General features: G+C 35.1%; 2 protein-coding genes across 2 annotated transcripts in view; both read left to right on the top strand.

The window, feature by feature from the left end:
- The first annotated feature begins 6,839 nt into the window (after nt 1-6,839).
- LOC126775683 (collagenase-like) lies at nt 6,840-11,105 on the top strand. Its single transcript, XM_050497746.1, has 6 exons — nt 6,840-6,994; nt 8,560-8,726; nt 9,153-9,254; nt 9,363-9,508; nt 9,960-10,068; nt 10,693-11,105. The coding sequence occupies exons 1-6, from the start codon at nt 6,840-6,842 to the stop codon at nt 11,103-11,105; spliced, it is 1,092 nt and encodes a 363-aa protein (XP_050353703.1).
- A 2,247-nt stretch (nt 11,106-13,352) lies between these two features.
- Nucleotides 13,353-18,012, top strand: part of LOC126775703 (cholesterol transporter ABCA5-like) — a 48,072-nt gene continuing 43,412 nt past the window's right edge. Inside the window, exon 1 of the mRNA XM_050497774.1 lies at nt 13,353-13,593. Within this exon, the coding sequence (XP_050353731.1) occupies nt 13,517-13,593 (77 nt within the window). The 5' untranslated portion in view covers nt 13,353-13,516. The remainder of the gene's footprint in view (nt 13,594-18,012) is intronic.

Here is an 18,012-nt window from a genome sequence, read left to right as displayed (position 1 = left end):
TTCAAGAAACGAGCTTAGGTACTTACTCCTTAAAGGCCGGCCATGCACCTGCAAGCCCTCGGGTGTTTTTTTTTTTTTTTATATGCCCCGGGATGGCAAATGACTCTACTCCACCTGATGGTAAGTGGTAGTAGAGTCCAAACGCGACGACAGCCAGTACAGCCGGGAAGAATATTTCTGTACTAGCCGTCCCCGCCTTGCCGGCCCGCAAGATGCCTCTTCACGTCTCGTTTGAAGGAACCCGGGTTGTAAGAGGAGGGGAACACGTGAGCTGGTAAGGAATTCCATTTTTTGGTAGTGCGACAAAGAAAGGAGTTGCCAAATTTCTTTGTGCGCGATGGAATTGATGTCACAGTTAGGCGGTGACATCGAGAACCAGCTCGCGTGGACTTAAGAAGGAAGGGGGAAGCAGGAATTAGAGAGAATAATTCCTCAGAGCACTCGCCGTGATACAGTCGATAGAAAGCGCTCAGTGCTGCTATCTCGCGACGCAATTGTAAAGGTTCAAGGGTGTTTGTGACCTTTACGTCGCCAATAATGCGTACTGCACGTCGCTGTAACCAAGGCCTCCATTAGGTACTTAGAGGAGCCATCCCAAAGGTGCGAGTAATATTTAACGCAAGACCGTACCTGTGTTTTGTATAACAGGCACAGTTGTTGTGGCGTGAAAAAACGCCGCACCTTGTTCAGAACTCCGAGTTTTCGTGAAGCTGTTTTTATAATAGCCTCGATGTAATCCCTTGGACTAAGGTCGCAGCAAACGTCCATCCCCAGCATGGCGATTTTGCTTTGTATCATCAGCGGTGTGCCACAGAGGGAGGGATGAGGGTAAAATGGTGACTTTTTCGCTGTGAGACCTGTGTTTTCTTGGCATTAAACTCAACAAGATTATCAGAACCCCATTTGGCGATGAGCTCTAATGTCCTATCGAGTTCAATGACAAGATTCTCCCGCCTCTCCTCAGTTTCCGCCCGCCTAGCCACTGCGCGTCCGTGGTATCCACCATGCACTGTACTATCATTTGCATAGCAATATATGTTCCCAAGAGAGAGCATATCATTGATATGCAAAAGAAAGAGTGTGGGAGATAGCACAGATCCCTGGGGGACGCCAGCATTCACTACATAGAATTGTGAAGCGCAACCATCTACTAAAACACGAAGGCTACGCTTGTGTAGGAAGCTGGCAATCCAGGTGCATAGCTGAGCAGGCAGACCATATGCCGGTAGCTTGGAGAGAAGACTTCTGTGCCAGACCCTGTCGAAAGCCTTGGAGATATCGAGGCTGACAGCCAACGATTCTCCATGCTTGTCGATAGCTTCACCCCAGAGGTGCGTTACGTACGCTAGAAGATCACCTGTGGACCGTTTTGGTCGAAACCCGTACTGACGATCATTAATTAGACAGTGATCTTCTAGGTAATGGATCAGTTGGTTGTTTAAAATCCGTGAGTCAATGTTAGATGCCCCGCTAACGCAGCCGTTGATCCACGCGCGATATGCCGCCTGCTTAGATGATACAGCGTCGGCACATTCACGTGTGAATCAACGGTTACGCGTACCCCTATTGATGAGATCTGAGCTAGGAATGTAGTATTCCATTCCTAACATGATCTCATCAGCAACAGCAGCGGCACTAGCTGTCGGGTCATTCCCACTGAAGCAACGTTCCTTCCAAGGGACTGACGCATAGTAATCGCGCATACCGTCCCAATCTGCCGACTTATAGTGCCAAACGCGACGTTTGCATACCGCTGATGGCGGCAGCTTGGCCTGTGGCACTTTGGTAGATATAAGGCCGTGATCCGAAGAACCAAGTGGAGCTTGAACCACAACCTGATATTCCACCGGGTGTGAAGTCAGCAGAAGATCCAGTAGAGAAGGCGCTTGCCCATAAATGTCTGGGATCCTGGTGGGCTGATCAACCAGTTGGGTCAAGTCGTGTGTGAGAGCAAAAGCATGAGCAGTTCTTCCAGCATGGTCAGTTTTGAGGGATTTCAACCATGATTCATGGTGAGCATTAAAATCCCCCAAAAACACCAATTCCGCGTTAGGAAACTGCTCTTGCGCAGCATCTGCCACCTGACTAGGATGGTCGAATAATCGGCTTGTCTCCAAGTCACCATTGTGGGATCTGTAGAGGCACACGTAGACTCGACTCTGACGAACCAGGTCCACACGTACCACCAACATGGAGAAGGAGGGGTCCTCCAATCAGCGCAATCGGTGACAACAAACATCCGCCCTGACGAACAAGCATACTCCGGCTTTCGCTTTAAAAGATTCTTCAAGCATGTAGCCGGGATAGTTAAGGTAGCTGGTGTCGGCAGGGCGGAGTATTTGCGTCTCCGTGAGAAACAACATTGCTGGCCGTGCTGTCTCGAGATGGTGGTGGACAGCGTTGAGGTTAGCGTGGAGTCCTCGGATGTTAGAGAACTCGACCTCAAACAGCGTGGGTATGGTGGGGGTGTGCACCGCTGAACGACTGTTATTTCTTATTTGCGCTACCATTTGGAAAAATAAGGAAAAGAGACGTGAAGCGAGCGACGTATTGCCACGATAGGGGTGGGCAAAGTATGGAGGCGTGTTTTCCCAAATGTTTGCCAAAAAGGAAAATATACTGATCCGCCGGACGGAAGGGCCCCCGAACCCCCCCGGAAGTGGCCGCCGGGACCCCACCTTCCGGTCACCAACCGGCACGACGGTCCACCCCGAGATTATGCGTGGCCTGGTGGGGCAGCCTCGCGAGCTGGTTAGGCACGCTCGGGCCCCTGTACTATGCCACGGGCGGCCAGCGGAACAGCCGTTTCTTCGGGTCTCCCTGTCCGGCAGGTCAATACAGTTTCCCCCGGCATTGGTTCAACAGCCGTCTCCACTGGACCAACACCCATCGCGGCAATACTCGCTCGGGCACTGGCTGTACGCTGGCTGACCTCGAAACGCGGCTGCAAGCCACTTCACGAGTTTTTCACCATGCGTACGGTGATAACAAGCCAGGCGGATGTTAGCATCCTACCACCAGATGAGCAGATGGTCGCTCAGATATCCCTTAGTCGCCTCTTACGACACCCATGGGAAAGAGAGGGGCAGTGAAATGTATTCTTTCTCCGTCACTGCACGGATAAAGGTTGCAGGTGTCCATGGGCGGTGGTAGTCACTTTCCATCAGGTGACCCTACTGCCCGTTTGCCCTCCTGTTACATAAAAAGAAGCAGCGGCATTCATATGTACATCATAAACTTTTAAATTGAAGGAAACGAAAACGCAATGTTGATATATGTACGTTGTTATGTGAAGTTGCGTTTGTTGTTGTAATGAATATAATCGTTAAAAAATAATTATTTGTCACAAATAATTAATCCTTAATTAACTCTTATCCGAAGTATATCTCATCAGATATTCTACCGCAAAACAGCAATACTTGATATTGTTGTGTTCCGGTTTGAAGGGTGAGTGAGCCAGTGTAATTACAGGCACAAGGGACATAAAATCTTAGTTCCCAAGGTTGGTGGCGCATTGGATATGTAAGCGATGGTTGACATTTCTTACAATGCTAATGTCTAAGAGCGTTGGTGACCACTTACCATCAGGTGGCCCATATGCTCGTCCGCCTTCCTATTCTATAAAAAAAAAAAAAAAAAAAAAAAAAAAAAAAAAAAAAAAAAAAAAAAAAAAAAAAAAAAAAAAAAAAAAAAAAAAAAAAAAAAAGTATAGTTGTTTTAGTGTTTCCGATTCCGATTCCTCCTCCAAGGAGCCTCCTTTCTGAATGTTTCCACTGTTGTGAATTTTGTTTTTAAATTTTATTAGTTATTTACATATGACAAAAATATAAATTAAGACACGAAAAATCTATAGATAAAGATAGTCTAGGTTGAACCTATTATATTCGGTTTATATTCCGCCATTGGGCCGTCTCGGTTCCAACACACATAAGCCAAGGTTTATAATTTTTTAGCTAAGTGTAGGTTATGGTTTGTTGTTGTGTTTTGATTAATACACACACACACATATATATATATATATATATATACATACAGATATTACACATATATATGTATTATCTGTTACTCGATTTTTTTAAATCAAAAAACATTATTATTATATCAACTCTGTGATTAAAAAAAAGGAAAATAATGACGCATTTTTTGTAAAAAATATGAAATGGAATTTTATAATATTATGTTTGTTTATTAAGGATTTATCTTGCAAGATTTATTAATTATATTGAGAAAACAGATACGGTCCTACTTGACGGTCACTCAAATACTTTTGAACAGATTATAATTTAAGTTTGATCAGTTATTGTATAGGTACAACATAAAAATCGTGTCATCTATTATGGGGTTATATTTAATTCCCATGAATAAGATTAATGTTTATATAAACTTATATATATTAGTATATTAACTTTTTATATTCAAGATCAAGGCAAACGAAGTCATAAAACATCAGCTCATTAAAACTAATTTGATTATATATTGATACATAATATATTATTTATACGTAAAACACGCGCTAATTTTAGGACGAAAACCAAATTATCTGAACTGAACCTGTGATAAGGATTATAACAATATTATCAATTAATCTGATTTTATTATCAATTAATGCTGTAAGATATTGATTTAAATATATAATTTCATCAGAATTAATCGGCTATAGTTAAAATGGCAGCTTGGGGTGCTCTCGTGTGTCTGTTAGCGGTTTCTTGGGTAAATATAATGCTATCAATTCGAACATTTCCAATTTTGTAATAAAATAGTGATAATTGTTTTGAAAAATTATTTTTTACGAAATTTCTGATGTTCATTTGTAATAAAATAAAATACTTCAAAAAAAATTATTTTACTCGTGCTCAATTTTTTTAGCGTACAAAATATTACTGAAGTGTAATTGTATTAATCATTTTTCAGCTAGTAACACTAGCGTGCTAAGTTAATCGGAATAGTAATTATTTTTAATTTCCTCTATGTCTTTATTATAAGTTCGTTACTTTGAGTAAAGTACAATTTGAAATTTAATTCGGTTATTTGACAGAAAGTTATATTATTATTACTATACATGCAATTATTAATTCTGTTTATCGATTGTCTTAATATCAAGTCTAAAATAATTTTAAATGCGATTTATTTTTTCATGCGATCCAAAATAATTACAGATTAGCGTGCCTAATTAGAAATGCTATCTTATTTTTTGAAGGACTTAAGATTTGATAACAGGTTTTAATCATAATCAATAAAACTTATACAATATAGCCGGATGTTTTCAATCTTTATTATTATTATTTATTGTTTCAGTAAGATAGCCTTCTAATATTAAAGACTCGTAATAAACGTACGAGCCAGAGATACGCGTGGGCGATGAGCTTATCGATAAATAATTAAATACCATTTGTTCTTAAAGGCAATTTGTTCTGATTTAATTTGTATTTTATGTTAAATAAAATATATTAGACATTTTAATAACATCGCAGTAAGGTTATACATTTATTTAATTTATCTATAAATCATTTTGATAGATAACAAATTTAACTTTTATTTTTCAATTAATTGTAATTATTATAACATTATTTTCTTTTTTAATTTATTTTCGTTTCGTTTTTTGTTTAAAGGCGGCTAGAAAGCTAGCATCATTTTCGCATATTGTTTGTGGTTATTGCATGCATATAATTGTTGAAAAAGAGTAATTACTGAGTTTTTGCCAGCTCTTCTCGGTAGAATTTATAGTCTGAATCCATGTTAGTCTTATATTAAATTCATAATAAAGAGAGCGAAATGTATTCCTAAGAATACATTCGATTATAGTATATTATTTGATATCGACAAAAAAAAAATTTCAAAGACCGTTACAAAAAATACGTAATTTAGGATGGCGGCCACTGCTTAAGAAGAAATACTGGATTTACACATTATAAATCAATCACTTAGTGTAATTCCTCTTAAAATAGTTCAACTAAACCGTTAATTCTTTGGATTTTTGTCTTTTCTTAGAGACCTCAATTTGTGTTATTTTTGATTATCATTTTTTTTATTTCTGTATATTTTTTGATAAATATTATAAGGTAAAGGAAATAGAGAGAGAACTAGACTTACATTTTTGATATCAACTAAATGAAATAAAAACAATTGTTATTTAACCAGATTGAGCGCATTGAGAGAAAAAATAAATATTTAAAGGGCCTCCTATATATCATGTGATTTTATTTTGGTTAGTGTATCCCAATAACGTTATAAAACACATCTAATCTTTTGATACCTTAATGTTGCCCAGGATATTAAAATATGAAATATATAGCTAGTTTCATAAAATAATGTAATATATCTCTTAAAGTTTCATAGATTTTAATAATAAGAAGTGGTAACCCCAATTTTTAATTGCAAGTTATTATACCTTACTTTGATACTTGGCTAACAATTATATTCAACAACTAGCAAGATAATAATGGCACCAATATAAAGGAAGATTCAGTGATCATAAGGAAACTGCGGTGAGATCTTTTGAGTGCAACATATTAGCGATTTAAATTAATAAAGAGCATCCGAATAAATACGATAGCTCAGGGTGATTAGGGTTTGTTATAGATCTAAGATCATTTTATTTTTTACAGGTTAGCGCTTACCCAAGCCCTCCGGCATTCGTTTATCCCGAAAATGCACGATGTAAGTAATTATTCAACTATATGAATTTAATATATAAGATTATTAAAGAAATTAATTATATTAAAAACCTTCGTTTTTAATCTTTGATTTTAAATAAATATGACAAAATATTTTTAGTTCAAATACATTTAAACTTTTAAATAATAAATAATATAATTTGCTTCGTTTATTCTATAGATGATATGTCAAGAATCGTATCGGGATGGGAAGCAAAAGATGGCGACATTCCTTACCAACTATCTCTCCGTATGGTAGGACCAGCTGGTACCGTCAATGCCTGTGGTGCTACTCTCATACACAATGAATGGGCTCTGACAGCCGCTCATTGTACTGCTAAGTAAGTATACGTCATCATCACCCTCATTCTCGTTTCCTGATCCATTTAATTTGGGTCAGCGCAGTGTGCTTTGTTATATATGTAATGATTACGTTTAAGGATTCGGCGATATAAATAAAAAAATAAAAAATAATTTTACCATTGAATTATCAGTTGGGCATAATATTGTTTGTTTATTACATAATTGATTACGTGTTTATTATATTTAAAATTTTCCTATCAATACATGAAATGGCTAACTGTTAACGCTGGACCGCAATATCAAAACGTTCCTATATCGCACAGCTGCAACATATAAACCGCAAATTTCAGCTTTGAATAGTAAACCAGGAATGTCAGTGCATTAGGTTATTGCAACCGTAGGTCTAATCTGTAATAATAAACCCGAGACCTACCGCAGATATTGGTGGTGAAATATTGGAAAGTGATAGGCGACATTGACCATAATAATTATAACATTAAAAGAGTAAATGCATCAAAATAGTATATCACCATAGGTCGATTGCTTGAAGGTTGCTTGTCAATATTTCACGCGTGTGTAATGAAGTGAGTTCTTACAGAATAGCACTGCTTGTAACACAGGTAAACATCCATTTTTATCAGCTTAGACCAAAAGGATTTTTATTATTTCAGCAGTCGTGTATGTATGTTAATCTGTTCTCGTATACATATGTTCTATTCGGCTGCGACGCCATGTGCACGAAGCTTAATAGTTGTAAAGAAAAGTACTCCATAATATTTTAGTTTTTGTTATAAAATGTAAAACATAATACAACAAAAATGGTATAATTGTTTAAAAAAGTAGGGCTAAAATCGACCACACGCGCGAATATTTAAATCTTATCTTTTTATCTATTTATATTATTATTATCTTTCGTGTAGAAAGAAGATAAACATAATGCGACATTAATTTTTAATGTATCTAGTGATATAAAATGTTTTGTGGTGATTTCGATCGATCGATCTTGAAATGTCGATAGCAACTTGTGATGACAAACGATTTCATATATCATATTTAAGATAATAATGCAATTGCAAGTTCTAATTTAATGTATATTTTAACTCTAATTAAGGAATATTACTTAAATATAATTGACTTTTTACACATTAATATTTAAGAGTATTATGAAATAAACATCTAACCTTAAAAGCACGAATGTTCACAGCTGGGTCTGATCTTTTCGAGACAAAAAGAATACAAAAAAGCTTTTATATGTATTTTTTGTCTATGCAGTTACCGTTAAGGAGTTATTCGTCTAGAGCCAAATCTTGGTGTACACTCAGGTCATGCCTACCATAAATATGCATTGAAATCCAAACTGAACCAACATGTCGTTTTAACTTCACTTTAAATCAACTTACAATATTGACTTAAACAAAAAAAAAAACATTAAAAGTTAAATGAAAGTGAGTTATGTGACTCTCACCTTGTGAGTATGAGTATCATCCTTGCAACGGTTTTTATCCTTTTCGGACTGATGAACTAGTAATAAAACATAAGATTTTTAAACAAACAATAGTTGAGTTGTTAACAATAATTGAATATATTTTTCTAAACAATGTAGCCGCGTTACTGTGATCATCCGTGCTGGTGGTGTCTCCATCACTCGACCAGCCGTTATCTTCGAGACCACCGACTACTACAACCACCCGGAATACATCGAAGAACTCCAGCGAGTCCAACCTCATGATATCGGTCTGATCAGGCTGAACCGATTCCTTAAATACAATGGTGAGTTTCTTGGAGCTTTTTGATATTACTGATATGTGATAAATATATATCTTTATCAATACCAAACACCATTATTATTTCCCTTAAATTGCTTTATACATTTCGTTATTTGTACAATGTTTATGTAGATATTGAAGTTAAGAAGATAGTTACGAGATAAAGATAATGCTTGTATTATTGTTGCTATTTATCTTTAGTCTTTGTTTATTTAACTATACACTATTTATGTATTAATGATCATTAAGTTGACTGACATAAACCGTAATCATACGTACCATTTTGGTGGACTGTCAATACTCATCATACGAAAGATATTGGGATACAATCATAGACCATTTATTACTCTACTTTTTTAAGATTTGTCATTTTCCTAATAATGGTATTTTTATGGTTTTAATTCTAAATGTAATTATTTCTAATTTATAGCCTTTATTCAGTCCGTAAGGCTTCAGAGTTCTGTAGACAAGAACAAGGATTACAGCGGTGTCAGGCACCAGGCCAGCGGATGGGGCAGAACATGGACCAACGGTAAGTTCGAAATCATAGCTTTAAATGTGAAAAAAATCTCAATAATTTGTAAAAAGTGATAATAGTGATGTTTGTAAATACTACAATAATTTAATATTGAACCTACAGGTGCTGCTCCTAAGATTCTTAACTGGGTATACCTTCGTGGTGTGTCAAACGAAGCTTGCAAGCAAACTTACGGTGTTGGCAGCATTATTGTCGACTCTACTATCTGCGCAAGCGGCTACAATGTTACCAGTCAATCTACCTGCCAGGTAAATATTCATTTGATATATACCTGCCTCATTTTATATTTGGTCAGAGAACAATATTATTTTGATCATGTTTAATTTTCTTTCGATTCATAATCCATCTTTTTATGGTTATGGTCAGGTGGAGAAAATACGTGGATTATCCGTGTTCGTGGAAGCACTTTAAAGTTCATAAGCTAAAAATGAGAAAACCTATATGCCGGAATTCTGACTACTTCTCTTAGACAGAAGGGGTTGGCCTTTCCCAAATTGAAAAATAACTGATTGAAATTATTGAGTCCAATCCTTTTTTGTATAAATTGTCGATTGCGGTAACCGACCTAAGTTAATATGATTCAATCAAATATGAAGTTGTATGGCTTCAATTTCTTTGCATATGTGACATTTTTCTCAGTGCAAAAGTTCAGCCTAATCGTCGGTCAAGGCGGTTTTTAAAGTTTAATATATATTTTAGGGTGACAGCGGTGGTCCTCTCGTAACAGAAGATGTTGACGGTACCATCACCCAAGTCGGTATCTCATCCTTCGTGTCCAGCACTGGCTGCCATACTGACTTCCCTGCTGGTTTGTATTCGAACTATAAAATGTAGACTAATTTGAATTATTACTTGTCTAACTTTGTATTGTAAAGACGTTTTATAAAAGTATAAATACGCGATAGACTTGTTATGGAATAAGTATTAAATTGTTATAAATATGTTTTTCATTAATTCTGAATTAATGAGTACATAACCAGATAAATGCCGAGATGGCCCAGTGGTAAGAACGCGTGAATCTTAACCGATGATCGTGGTTTCAAATCCGGCAAGTACCACTGAATTTTCATGTGCTTAATTTGTGATCATAATTTATCTCGTGCTTTACGGTGAAGGAAAACATCGTGAGGAAACCTGCATGTGTCTAATTTCACTGAAATTCTGCCACATGTGTATTCCACTAACCCGCATTGTAGCAGCGTGGTGGAATAAGCTCCAAACCTTCTCCGAAAAAAGGGAGAGGAGGCCTTTAGCCCAGCAGTGGGACATTCCCAGGCTGTCACGAGTACATAATTAAAAAGTTACGTACGATACATTGTTTTCACAATTAATATGTTGTGTATACTAATTTTATATTTTATATCGGTTTTTAATTTTGATTATATTAATTAACATTATTAACATGATAAACAAATATTAATTTCATGCTTAGGTTTCATCCGTCCTGGTCACTATCATGATTGGTTCCTTGAGGTCACTGGCATTAACTTCGACTGGGATCCAAATCAGTCAATAACAACTTCGTCTTCTCCTGAAACAACTGAAACCGATGCGACTACTGCTACTCCTGGAGAAGAAGAAGAAGAAGAAATTAGCGAGGAGGGTGATGAAACTAGTGAGGAGAATGGTGAAACTAGTGAAGAAGGAGATGCAACAAGTGAAGAAGGGGATGAAGAGGGTCAAGAAGAAGATGAGAATGAAGAAGAAGATGGCAACGAAGAAGAAGACGGCAACGAAGAAGAAGATGGCAACGAAGAAGATGGAGACAATGAGGAAGAAGGCAATGGAGAAGAAGAAGAGGGAGATAATGAAGGAGAAGGGGACAACGAGGAAGAACAAGCTTAAGTGTTAACAATTTTTCACAATAAACTTCTAAATATTTTTTATTCAATTCTTTAATTTAAAAAAAAATCTTACTTTATCAACTTTCTGCTTGTGTTAGATTATATATGTCGCAAAAACTTTGAACAAGACAGTTCAGTTATTTTACCTCGGTTATCGTCTCTAGATTATTTGTAAATATAATTAATTAACTAATTTTTGTCTCAATAACACATAGCATACCGAGTATATATCAAAAAAATATATTTATATATGTAGGATTTTTTTTTGTTTTTTTTTTTTATAGAATATAATAATAGGAAGGCGGACGAGCATATGGGCCACCTGATGGTAAGTGGTCACCAACGCCCATAGACAATGGCGTTGTAAGAAATGTTTACCATCGCTTACATCACCAATGCGCCACCAACCTTGTCAACTAAGATGTTATGTCCCTTGTGCCTGCATGTACACTGGCACACTCACCCTTCAAACCGGAACACAACAAAGCCAAGTACTGCTGTTTTGCGGTAGAACATCTGATGAGTGGGTGGTACCTACCCAGACGAGCTTGCACAAAGCTCTAGCGCCAGTGAATATAGGATATTTTTTCTATCGATAAAGAATTTTTTTTTGAACAAACAAAACGTTTCGTCGTCTTTTTTTAAATATCTTGTGTTTGTATTGTATCTTAATTCACCGGTACAAGTGCTAAGGGCAGTTATAGCCCACTATTAGTGTTATTTGATAAGGTTTAATACTATGGAACAAACTGACCAATAATTTCAAGTTTCCAATCTTTTGTAAACATAAAAATGGTTATAGATTCTTAAAAGATCTATATACGCTCTGAAGACCAAGAAATCGTTAATATATTTGTTTACCTCAAGTGTTAACAGCATTTGATTGGAAAGCGACCGGTCAAAGAAATCAGTATCCGAATCTATTAAAAAAAATGTAAGTTATATTCCAAAAAACTTGCAACAAAAACTGTTTTGTTTATTTGTATAAGTCTACTATATATGGCCTGAAAATATAAGCTAAAATAATATCAATTGGATTAGATTTTTTAGCATGAATGCGAAAATAAAGAAACAAACAAATAATCAAATCTATTGCAATATAAGCTTACTTTCTGTCAGATTAGTACGATGAAGGCTATTATGTAAGAACAAACTCAAAACACACTGCAAAATACGGTCGTGAAATGACAAACCAGTGTACCACCATAAATCGTTTGTCAACATTTCATGAGTGAGTAATGAAGTGAGTTCTTACAGAAATAGCACTAAAGAATTCAAAAAAGGTTTCAAAATATCAAAACATGCACTCTTTATGAGAAAATTGATGTTACTTACATCAATTTTCGTTAAAGGGTTTCGATATGTTTATAGCCTAGTTGTACTTATAGTTTTTTTTATCCCGGAGATAAAGATAACTTCCTATGTTAAATTCAATGAAAGATGGCATGGTTTGTAATTTTCTAAAAATACTATAGAAAAGTAATTACAGTTTCTATCATTTTGAAAAGGTCAAATAAATAATTTTTATAATATATAAGTAGTATTCTTTGACGACAGATTATAAAAGTAAGTTATAAAAATATCGTAAGAGAAACAATTTTTAAAACGGTTAGCAGTCTAGAGAATAACGAGTTGGAAATCTACAAAAGAATGAAATAGTAAAATCTGACCACGTTTTTAATTTGTGTCAAGCGTGTACTCACAAAGAAATGTAAAAATAGGACCAAGAATCTGTCATACGGCGCCGTATTGCAGTGGTTGCTTATCGCGCATGCGTGTCTGGGTTGTCAGATACGAAAAATTAATACCCATAATAATATATTTTCCTATCTATGATAACGTATAGATAAAACTGTAGAAATATGCATTGTAGTGACTTGTTGTAGGGAGATGTTTTTTATTCTTAAATGATTTCTGTTATTAATAATAATGTTATAATATAATATATATAATAATTGTTTCCTATGTTATTATACTTTCATAAATAATATTTGTAGCATTATCTTACCTATTTGATATTGTTAGGTATAGCGTAACTAAGCTTCAATTACTTCCTACTAACGTGTAACGTGACTTGACTAAGTTAAGTTCATAAAAAAATCCTAAATTAAATACATAATATATTATGAAGTCGATCACATACAAGTTTAAACATATTTATTACCAAGAAAAAGGGGCAAATATAAAAATATGGCAACGCATGGGAATCGTTTGGCGCGCGCGCGAAATAGCCCCTCAAATCATGATGGCGATCGTTCAGGAAGCGCGCCTCGCGTACGTCTGAATCATTGAATACGCGTATTATAACATTCCCCCGTTATAAATAAATTACTGTTGTGTCAATAATGTTATAGTTTTAGTGCTAGAATCCGGAGGGTATTTCTGTGTGCCAGTGCGTCATTATTGTGTTGCATGAGTGATCCCAATGGGGTGCTGGGTAGTGCGCGGGATGAAGGACGCCGTACGCCGGCCAGCACCGAACAGCTAACGTTAGTATTTCTGCATTTATGCTGAGTAACGAGGTTTTAGCTAATTAAATTGACGTGGTTTAAGTAAGTACATTATTTAAACAAAGAACATATTCATTTTATACTCCAGAGGGTATTCAGAGGTCTACCACACCTATCGCTTTAGACATTTTGTGTAATTACCATATTATTGTAACTTTTTTTTTTTACTGTATATCGTCTATATGATTCATTATAAAGACAAAATTAAATATTTCGATTACGAAAATATATTTGGAACAAATTTAATTTAACGAACGTAGACATTAGAAACAAATATAAATATACTTAAATATGGTAGTAATAAATGAAGAATAAAAAAAATTACATTTATATATTTTGGTTAATGTAATCGCGACGTGTTTCTATGTAGTCTGTGTTTATGTCGTAATGAATAGCTAACTCAAAGCAAAATGTGTTTTTTTTCCGTTTACATAATAATTGTGTTTTTTTGCAATTTTTCGAAAATTTATGCTTTGTTAGTATAAATTATGAATTTTACATATTCCATAATTAAAATAAGACCGTATTTGTAGTTAAATAACTTAATATTAAATAATTACACTTTTTTTTTTCTTAGTGTATATAATGGAATCTAATTGGTCGTTATACTTTCAACAGGGGAAATATATATTTAATAGTCAACTGTTTTAGATGCAGAAAAGTAAATTTAATAACACACATAAACATAACAAGTTATATACGCGCATTTTTGAAAGACCTTCCAATTAAGAAAAAACTGGGAGCTAAATTTTTGAATCAATAAAAAAATAAATCCAAAGCGCAGATCGCTATTTTTGTCCTTTGTATCAGTTGTAATATATGTTAAGCCGAGACTGCCCAGTAGACGCGGTAGATCGCGGGTTCAGATTCGGAAAAGTACCACAGACTTTTCTTGCCCCATTTAAGCTTACCATTCATCTAGTGCTCGATATTTCAACAATTTTTTAAAAAAAAATCGCTTCAAATTCAAAATCCTTTATTCATTACATTTACTTATTGTTTGTTAAATTAAAAACTACTACATTTAAGGAGCCTTTTATAAGGCCTAGTAAAAGTTGAGTGGAATAGGCAGAAATTTGGCTGACTTTCTATCTTTTGTGTCAATTTGAAGACAGTTACGGTATGAATTAATAAAACAATATATATAAATATATAAAGTCCAATATACAAATTACATGACGTGTTATATACGTATTTTTATCGCTCACCCTTCACATTGTGCTGCAGAAGTGAGTAAGCTCCATGAAAAGAAATTACGTATAACATTACAATAATTACTTTTTGGAATGACTATTTTATTATGATTATACAATGTTAAAATGTTTTTATAAGCTCGTACGTAATATTACGCTAAGATTTTGAAGCAGGATATTCTTCAAGGGCATTATTCCCATGAAATGCAGCTCAGAAACAATTACATAAATGATACTCCTATGCACAGTAATCTTAATATGGAATTTATATTTGTTACATTACATTATGATCTTGGTAAGTACTTATTTACTGAATCCAGTGTTAGCGCGCAAAGTCTGCGACATTGGCTTATAGCGTATTTTATTTTGGAAAAAATTTGGTGTTTCTTTAATTACAATTAATTAGAAGAATTGATGTATAATATGGATTTTATATACCTATGGTATGCGAGCAAAAGAAAAGTACAGCCGTTCACACGTGTTATTCTGCCCCATACAGTGCTTGATTTACTCTTTAAAATACGACACATTTGTCAAAGGCTAACTCATCGTTCCTTAGCGCTTTTAAGGCATTGATTTGTACAGTGGATTTGGTTAAATGGAAACGCCGTTCATAGAGTTCATTTGTTTTTTTTTTCTGATTTTATGTGCTTCACGAAAAGTATAGCTTGGCATGCATACGTTCATGCGGCTAGCGGGTGCAAAGAATCCATATATCTTGATCCATTAGCTAATTCATCGATTCGACGATGCAGGGCTTCATCACTTTTATAAAAGCTTATTTGGCTTCCAAACCCTACTATTTTAACACTGTCAGTGTAATCTTGTTTCAAGTTCTTTATAATAGTCTAATTTACATAAAGGCTTAAGTTGATTCTATAAATAAATACTGAATTATGCAGTTTTACAATGTTGCCATAAAATTGCCACGTGTTCCCTAAATTGTTGCACTGAATTAACGTCAGTCATATTTGTCATATGTTAATGTTATATTAATACCATAGGTATGTCACTTTGTCTTATATTTTTACACTTTCGGTGTTCGTTGTAGGTGACTTTGTTTGTCAAGGTTTAAGTTAGGTTATGCGATAAAGATATTTTGTTTTAGCCTGCAGTTGTATTATTGTTATACCGACATTAATCTGTCGTGTTATTTTTATATTGGCGCCGTCCAGACACACTACCCGGACTTAGAGATCGTAGGTCCATAGGGACTTTGACATTTGACGCCCCTCGGTTATAGTTAATTAAATTATTTCTCGCTCGGTGGGACCTTTTAACTCACAGGACGCCTAGTACCTAGGCATAAACTTAAGCCAGTTCCACTTAACCGATTGAGCTTCACATTTGAACACACCCTTAGTGCAGGTGCAATAGAATTTAGAAATGTTTTAGTAAATAAACAGTCTGTAAATCTCCCACAGTTGGTATAAGGTCTCCGCTTCTTTTTGAGAAAGCATAGAGTTTATACCACCACGCTGCACCAATGATCGTTGCTGGATAAATTTGTAGCAGTTTTTGATCCAACTATGGAGGTTTTCTCAATATTAAGTTTTGATTCATGTGTCCTAAGCACTAAACCATCTCAGCTCTCACTTGTTTTTAGAAATGTTTTATTTGTATTAAGCTTATTTTTATCTATTCCCATTGAGATGGTATGTTTTTTTTTCATTTCTTTTCTTTAGTATTACGACCATGTTATTTTTTCCAATGTAACCTAATTAAGGACTATAATAATTTTTCCCTTCTTATTTTCTATCGTAATAATACGAAACACTTTTCACGCGAGCTCCTAATTTATTGGTGTTATAGACGTATTCGTTATTTATTTTCAAAGAATTCGTGCAAAGTATACTCACGAAATTTTGTTGCCCAAAAATGCCCAATTACGCAGGATATATCAAATAACCAATTACGCAGGACATATTATAGAGCACAAGTGTGTGCGCAAACATTGATGCATTCTCTATTACCTCACTCTATAATTCGATGGGATGGCAATCTGACACAACCGGAAAGAGCTCAGTCGAGTAACGGAGTACGAGGAAAACTACGAGGAACGGGACTGTATTAACTTTCAAGTTCTTTCAAGACTCCTGGCTGCTACTCAGAATTTTCGACAGAAAAACCTAATATATTATATCGCCATCACCCGGTATTAGAACCCAGGGCCTCGGAATCTTTGGCCTTATATCTAGCGATTAGACCAGCAAGGCAGTCATATGAAGTCATCTGAATACAGTGCCCTAAAAAGGAAGGGGCAGAAAGAGCGATTGTTATATAATTTTTTTTTTTTTTTATAGAATAGGAAGGTGGACGAGCATATGGGCCACCTGATGGTCACCAAACGCCCTTAGACATTGGCATTGTAAGAAATGTCAACCATCGCTTATAGCCAATGCGCCACCAACCTTGGGAACTAAGATTTTATGTCCCTTGTGCCTGTAATTACACTGGCTCTCACTCACCCTTCAAACCGGAACACAACAATATTTTGTATTTAGTACAATAAAAATCCAATAACTTAAATTTTATAAAGAATAAGTTGACCTTATTTCTACTCTCCAAATTTCTCTGACGTATGATTCTACAAAATTTTTTATTCTTAATTCAGTATGTGTAATTGAGAGAGTTTTTCACGTTACTTCGTTACCTACAAACGCTAGGGCTTTGCTTACATACATAAATAATTAAGCTAACTTAATACCACTAACTTCAATGGAATAGGGTGTTTGTCTCGAAATACAGCACGAACATAGTTTATATCCGTTTATATCCGTTTCTAATTTTATTGAGTGGGAAATGTATCCGAGATCGTTAGCTCAGACACCAGATGTAATTATTATGAGACTTCGTCAATCATTAGATTGATTCATATATTAATTTATTATTATGTACTTCTTGTAATTAATCTGTATTTTTTTAGTATATATAGCTGAATTATTTGTAATTATTTTTCTTAAAAGATATACTGCATTATGAAATTGCCATTTTTTGCCACGGGCACAGGGATCTAACATCTTAGTTCACAAGGTTGGTGGTGCATTGACGATGTAAATGATTGTTAAAATTTCTTACAATGTTAGTTGTGACCACTTACTATCATGTAGTCCATTCTGCTAGTCTGCTTACGTAATTTAAATAAATAAAACATGGTTTTGGATTGTAACTTGTAACTGTGTGTTATTTATTGTATGTTTTTTTT

This window comes from Nymphalis io, chromosome 18 (assembly GCF_905147045.1).
Source record: "Nymphalis io chromosome 18, ilAglIoxx1.1, whole genome shotgun sequence".
NCBI classification, from domain to species: Eukaryota; Metazoa; Arthropoda; class Insecta; order Lepidoptera; family Nymphalidae; genus Nymphalis; species Nymphalis io.
Note: the sequence above shows the minus strand (reverse complement) of the source record. Positions and strands in the feature narration are given on the sequence as shown.